Raw genomic sequence first — 7,353 nt, forward strand, 5'->3', positions numbered from 1 at the left:
AATACAAATTACTTTTAAAAAAAATTATCCTCTAAAATAAAAAAGTTGATAAAAAATTAAGATAGTAGGACATGCACTTTATAAAAATAATGGTGATTAATTTCTCACTTTATTATTTTACTGACTTTTTTTAATTTATTTTAGAGGATCTAAGATATTGTTTGTTTTGAGTGACTAAATTGGGAATCGAGACTATAATGACCAGAGATTGAAACTAAAATTTTAGTCTCAAAATATAAAATTTTAGTCTTTTCAATACCTTAAAACACAAAAAAATAAAATTTATACAGATAAAAACTGAAATTTTAATAATATTTTTTAATAACTAAAATATTTTAATAAATATTTTTATTTAATTTTTATATTTATTTTAAATTAAACAAAATATTAAAACATAAATCAGTTACCAAACATAATATTAAAACTTAATTAAACTCATATATTTAAGTTTTAGTCTCAATCTCTCAATGTAGTACTCAGCATCTTTAGTTTGGGTTAGTGTTAGACCGGTTTCAGCCCCAACAGAAATGGATATTGGACTGAAGACACTTGGTAGAGGCCCAAAAATTTTGGTTTTTGCAGAATTACCCTCAGCTTTTAGCGGATTTTGAACGCGCGCCTCTTCTTCCTCTTTCGGATTTCCAAGCTCAGCCATAGCGATGGCGGGTACTCGTGCTCAACATGCTGCTCCTTTTGCTTTCCTTCTTCTTCTGTTATGTCTTTGGGCTTCTGCGGTTCTGGTATTGGCTGATGAACATTCTTTATGTACGCATTCTTTATCCCTATCTCATCGTTCTTAAAATTTTTTAATCAAAATTTCAAGTATAGGGTTTTACTATATTTGCTGTTATTGTTGTATCTACCTATAAGCATGGTTATGTGCTTACTTGTTACATGATGCAGACAGAGATACCGTAAATTTCTTTAGTAATGTCCTTATTATAACATTTGTAGTGGTGGATGTGCTCTTAGTTATGTTGACATTCCTTTGTATAAATTGTTTCTTCAAGTGAATATCATATTGTTGGGATGTTTGGCTTAGTTATACATAAGTTTCTTGGCTCTAGTGGATAAGTGTGATTTATCAATTATCTATCACAGTATCACATGCAGATATGTAAATCTGGTGCTTTATGGAGGTTGAAATTTGGCTTATTCTTTTTGCAGGTCTTAACCAGAATTCGACACTGCAGCTATCACGTGGCTTTCCTGTGGGGAAATCTCCTGGTTCTAAGCCTGGTGTTAGTGTGGTTGTCGAAAGAGTTAGGATACGCGGACTGTCAAGGTTTAGAAACCTGAGTAAATTCGCGCACTCCATGAAAGTGAAGGTGTTGCCTGCAGATCCAAATGTTCGCATTCCACACATAGAGATCTGTTTCCATAGGTGTGTATTTGTGTAGCCTATCTGCTTTTGAAGAATCTTTTTGTGCTCGGTATGAATATGTATTTGATCAATGAGGTTGGTTCTAGTGATTTGTTGTCTTGGTGAGTGAACATGGTGAACACCATTTTCTCTAGGACTAGGCTTATACCTCAAGTCTCAATTTGATTATGCAATATTATTCCCTTTGTAACTCATAGTTTTCGTTTATTAAATTGAACTAGGATTTGTAAAATGGTATATCTAATTTATTAGGGCAATTTTGTGCATCTTGTTCAGGAATGCATCTCTTGCTGTAGGAATGTGCTCACAAGGCCAGTGGGAAAAAGTTACCAAGGGTTCTTGGGTTCGATCAATGTCTCCTTTTGACCACAAGCTCTTAGATATAAGGACTGCTAGCTCAACACTGGAAAATTTTGAGGTGTCTGTCGAAGAAGGTTAATGGTCTTAGTTGTGTTTGTCAAATTGATGTGTTATAGCTTCTTGTTGTGCTATTGATCCATCTTAAGAACACTGTCAACCGGCTCTAATGCTGTTCTCTCTATCTCTCTCTCTCTTGCAGAATTTTTTGCATATCGTGTTGTATTGTTAATATTGGGTATTACTCTAATGAGCTTGGCATCCTTCTTAAGCAAATCGTTAGCATTTTATTATAGCAGCGCAATGGCAGTTGGGGTCATTCTTGTGATACTTATGATTCTTTACCAGGTAACTTGTTACTGTTCCTCGATGTTTAGAACTTTAGATAGTTTGACTGTACTCTCATATGATGTTTAGGATGAGGAGTCTTGTTGAGAAATTGACCAAGACTTCATCAATTCTTCCTCTCAAGAAAATGTCAGCTCTTGTAGGCTTATCTTGTCTGATCCAAATTTTTCTTGCAATATCTTTGATGGTCTTGGTCATTAAGGCAAAAATGCAAAACAGTTACTATTCATGGCTGAAATTGTATCACATAATTCATTGGGCTGTAATTTATTTTATAGTTTAAATCAGTCCGGGTAGTTTGGAATGAATTTTTGTTGAATATGATGCTAGAGCATAGATTATAAAAGCTGATATATCTAACTTGTGTATAACATGGTTGCTAGATGTTGACACTAAAATCCAGTTTCCTCTAATTAATACTTTGTTGATCTTAGCATGGAATTTGTCTCTTCTAATTGACAGGGAATGAAACTGCTTCCAACTGGTCGGAAGAGTTCCCTTGGTATATTTATATATTCATCTGCTGTAAGTGTAACCTCAATACAATTCACTTCCATTTCACATAATATCTTTGATGAATGTGGATCTTATAATTCCAACCATCATTTTACAGATTGGTTTTGGGACCTTCCTCCTCCGCTATGTGCCAGGCTTAATTCGTGCAATGCTTACAGAGTTAGGAATTGATGAAGACATGTATAATCCTGTATGTAAGTTATCTAAGCTTTCTGAAAATTAGCTTTAGTATTTTCTAGAGTATTTCACTCTATTCATTTGTTTTCTGAATTATGATTGTGATGGTTAACTTCTTTCCTCTGTAAATTTAATTTGAACCATTGGCCATCAAAGGCCATATCTCTTTGAAGCAACAGCCTGTCAAAAAATGACACACATGAGCTTTCTAAGTTTCTGCAACTTTCTCGGTTAATATTCGAAACAAGAAGGTTTAACTTCTCTTAGCTGGTCCCAGGCTTTGGTTAGGTTGGAGAGTTGGCATTTGGTTAAAATCCATCTTCAAACCTGTTGCGATCTAATCCAGCAGTGTCCTATGAATTGGCGTGTTGGATTTCTGCATTACAAAGAAAACAAGGTTTGTTGTGTTCAAGGTCCATATGAGGATGTGCACTACATGGTCTGAGTGTAGTGAAAATGAGAGCTGCTATGTCTAGGTGGAGAGGTGGTGGCTGTTAAAATTGCAAGACATCACAGGTCTGAAAGGAGTAGGTAGGTGAGAAATGTAAGAATGTTAAAGATCAGAAATGGGAATTTGGAAATACTATATGTAACATCACAGGTCCTGAAGGAGTAGGGAGCAGGAGGGTGAGAAACGTAAGAATGCTAAGATCAGTGTTGGGAACTCAGACTATATTGTTTCCACAAGATGTGTGTGCGTGCGCTTTTGTGTATTTGACAAATCATCTATTATATTGTCATTTGTCATTTCATTTCTGGTTACTACAGAATGTACTATGGACTGCTTTGTTTATCTGCCTTTCTTTTTGTATCATGTGTGTATCAAATTACGTATGTCTTCGAGGATCTCTGAATGCTTTACTCATGAAATTTCAACTACAGTTGGCAATATTTTCGCTTGCCTTTGTCACGATACTTGGAGCCTGGTTGGGGTTCTGGGTGGTCCGCAAACTTGTCCTGACTGAAGATGGATCTGTGGACATAAGCACTGCTCAATTTGTTGTATGGGCCATTCGCATTTTGGCTGCTGTTATGATCCTTCAGGTTTTTCTTTCATTTATCCTTACTTTCCCATTATTTCACATATCATACATATGATCACAGCTTTGATAAGATTATGTTGCATGCAGAGTTCAATGGATCCTCTGTTGGGAGCATTGGCCTTGTTATGTGGATCACTGGTCAACGTGATGAAGAGAGTGCTTAGATCGAGATTCCTTCGTCGCTTGCGCAGGTTAGTCCACTTTCATGAACTCTGAATCCTACTTTGTAATCTTTTTCAGTACTGGGGTTCTACTTTTCAATATCATCAATAAATAGGAGACCACCTAATGTAAATCATATTATGTGGATTGTTTTTTATGATTTGCAATTTCCTAGTTTTGACGCTCAAGCTATTAAACTGTGGGCACTTTGTAGTCATGAGGGGTTTTCTGAAAACTATTTGTCCTGTATATTCTTATTGTGAAATAATTTTGCAGGAGTATGTTCAAATCACCTAAAAAGAACAGGAGGAGATCCCAGGATCCTGATTCATCACCTTTTGATAATTCAAATGATGGACATGTGTACAATATGCAAAGCAAAGAGGATTCTACATTTCTTCAACCTCCACTAAAAAGTTTCACCCTGTCACCTTGTAAATCTTCTGAACGAGGTTTGCTCATCTCAATATACTTATCTTTGCATTGGAAATGTCACCTCTTATCTAGTTCTCCTGATGATTAGGGGAGAAAGGAAAGCACTGAATAAGTTTTGCTTAACACACTAAGTTTGTTCCTGGTCAGTTTTCACTAGAACACCACCCAAGAAGCTAACAGAGGATTTATTCCCATCCATCATACACAACACACCTGAGAGAAGAAAATATTCAGCAGCAGAATGGGATGCGTTCACTAAGGAGTCCACTGAAAAAGCCTTGGAAGAACTTGTTTCATCTCCTGATTTCAGTAAATGGCTGTCCACTAATGCAGATAGGATAACTGTAACACCCAACTCCAGAAATGACGAGCAGCGTACGTGGCAGTTTTGGTCTTGAGCTCCCTCGGCATGGACTCTTCACAAACTCATGGTAGCTTGAAGTAGGTGACATAACCTAAGGTACGTGATTGTCAGATGTAATTGTTGATTCCACCTATACAGAAGCGAAAACAGAAGGGCAATGTTGTAGATTAGATATTAGAGGATTTTAAATGGTGTGAAATTTGTATGACAATTAATTTTCTAGGCTGTAGATATTTGTGCCCACTAGTAGTTTCATTTGTATGATCCGTCAGTTCATTATACTGTTGTTACTATCTTAGGAGTTAACCCCCCCTCCCCTTTCTTTTCCTTCCCGAAACCCCAAAAAAAGAAGGAAAAAAAAAACACTTTATTCATTTATTTTCAATAGACGAAGCATTTGCGTCTCTACAATTGTGTTAACACTTGAGTCTTATTTCTTAGTCTTGTAACTATGGTGATTGTTATCTGAGTTTAATTGTTGTTGAAGTACTATTTGCACTATCGTCACCACAACAGCACTGCTAAATTTATGAGTTTGTTTTCCTTGTGATTTTCTATGGAGTCTCGTGTTGATAAAATTATGTAGCGATTCTTGAGCTCTATTGTTGGTTCTGTAATTTTCCTTCTTTTTTTTTTTTTAAATCAGAAGTTAGAAACCCAATGGCCAGGTAGGTAGTTTTCAATCTTCAATCTTGATTTGATATTTTATTTTCAATCTTTTCAAGCTTCTAAGGAGGTTACCTATATATCTCGTTCTCTCGCGGCCGTTCGCTTTACTGGGTCCTCATTCGATCAATATCTATCTTTATCACATCAAGTTCTCGAACTCCACTAAGGCTTTGGCAAAAACTCCGAAAAAGACTAGAACATCGAGATGAAATATTACGTAAAATCACTACCAATTACCAACGGCATCCGTCTCGATCTTGTTCTCTTTTTTTCCATTGCGTCTCGCCTTTCTTCAAATCTTTGCCTATTGCTCTGAAAACACATCATAAATATTCGGATTCTTACGTGCAATTTTGTACCATATTTTAAGCTTTTGTTCAGTTTTCTTTTTCTGTTTGAAGTACTGATAAGATGACTGCATTATTGGGGGATATTTTAGCCCCTAATTTGTTGTATATTGCCTTGAGTCTCATCATTATTTGGGCACATCTCCATTGACGTAATTTTTTTTTTAAAAGAAAAAAAAAACACTGTTATCTTCTTTCGTTATTGCACTGCTGAATCTTAAACATGGTGCCAGCTGATATATTGTAGTTTTGACTATTTTTTATAGTATTTACACTTTAAAAAATTAACGGTAAAGTACTAAATTGGTACCCTGTGTTCGGGCATAATTCTCTTTTGATCCTTAATGTTTAAAATGTCCTATTTGAATACAAAAAAGTTTCATTTAGTTTCAATGTAGTCCTACCATGAGGTCAAAGTTAAATAATTAACGAAATGTCTTACATGACAGTAGTACAAGAACAAGGTCGTACAAGCTCCAGAGGCACAAAATTAACTATGGATGCATTAATACATTTTCTTACAATTTAAATGAAATATTTTCTATAGAACTAAGGAGAATGGTAAATAAATGTATTGATGCATCCACGGTTGATTTTGTGTCTCTGAAACTTGTACTTATTCTCTAGATTATCGACCTTGTTATTGTATTGTTGTCATGTAGCACATTTCGTTAATTATTTAACTTTGACCTCACGGTGGGACTACATTGAAGCTAAATGAAACTTTTTTGGATTCAAATATAACACTTTAAACTTTAAGGACCAAAACAAGATTACGCCCAAACCCAAGGGACCAATTTAGTACTTTACCCAAAAATTAATGTATCTAGATCTATTTTACATCTAAATACATTAAGCTTTTATTCTTTTAATATATCAAAAAAGATTACTATTTCAATTGTGACATCTTGGTGTGATGATGATATTATAAACTATTAAATAAGGCCAATTTTATGGTGTTTATAAATTTTTGTCTAAATTTTGCTTAACTTACTTTTTGTAGTAAGTTTTGATTTTTTAAAAATTATTTATTTTTATATCTTTTAAATTAAATAATAACTTTTAACCATTTTTAGTAAATAGATACTACTTTTTAGACACCATAATATTCACCATTAAATAATTTGAAATAGTTGGTTAAACATATTTGTATTTGCATGTAGATGTCATCATTGAAATTAAAAAAAAAAAAGAGTTATTTTGAAAACAAGAGAGTACACTGAAAACTGAAAAGTAATCTCAAGTTCAGTCCAGACCATCAGTTCAAGAATTGAAACTGTAGTTGTTAGATGTGATCATCTGAGACTATACTATAGTGGAGAACATGACATAGTTGCCTTAGTTTATTGGCCATGTCTCCGTCAAGTTTTAGGATCTACGGTCGGAGAGCACTGCGATGATGTATTGAGATATTGCACTAGAGCGTGGTACTGATTGTTTGGTAGTTGCTTATTTGAATCTTTAGTTACTGCAAGGACCGTGACAACCTAAGCATTTAGTTCCTCCTTTCATATCAATATAAGCATATACCAGTCGTGCCCTTTAGCTTGA

At 34.7% G+C, this 7,353-nt stretch overlaps 1 protein-coding gene across 1 annotated transcript; it reads left to right on the forward strand.

Annotated features, from left to right (window-relative positions):
• On the forward strand, positions 569–5,272 carry LOC107642693. Its single transcript, XM_016346133.2, has 10 exons — positions 569–765; positions 1,168–1,384; positions 1,661–1,818; positions 1,944–2,089; positions 2,552–2,614; positions 2,703–2,795; positions 3,665–3,826; positions 3,913–4,016; positions 4,264–4,439; positions 4,570–5,272. Exons 1-10 carry the CDS (start codon positions 660–662, stop codon positions 4,818–4,820), a joined length of 1,476 nt encoding a protein of 491 aa, XP_016201619.1. The 5' UTR covers positions 569–659; the 3' UTR covers positions 4,821–5,272.

Source organism: Arachis ipaensis, chromosome B05 (assembly GCF_000816755.2).
Source record: "Arachis ipaensis cultivar K30076 chromosome B05, Araip1.1, whole genome shotgun sequence".
NCBI classification, from domain to species: domain Eukaryota; kingdom Viridiplantae; phylum Streptophyta; class Magnoliopsida; order Fabales; family Fabaceae; genus Arachis; species Arachis ipaensis.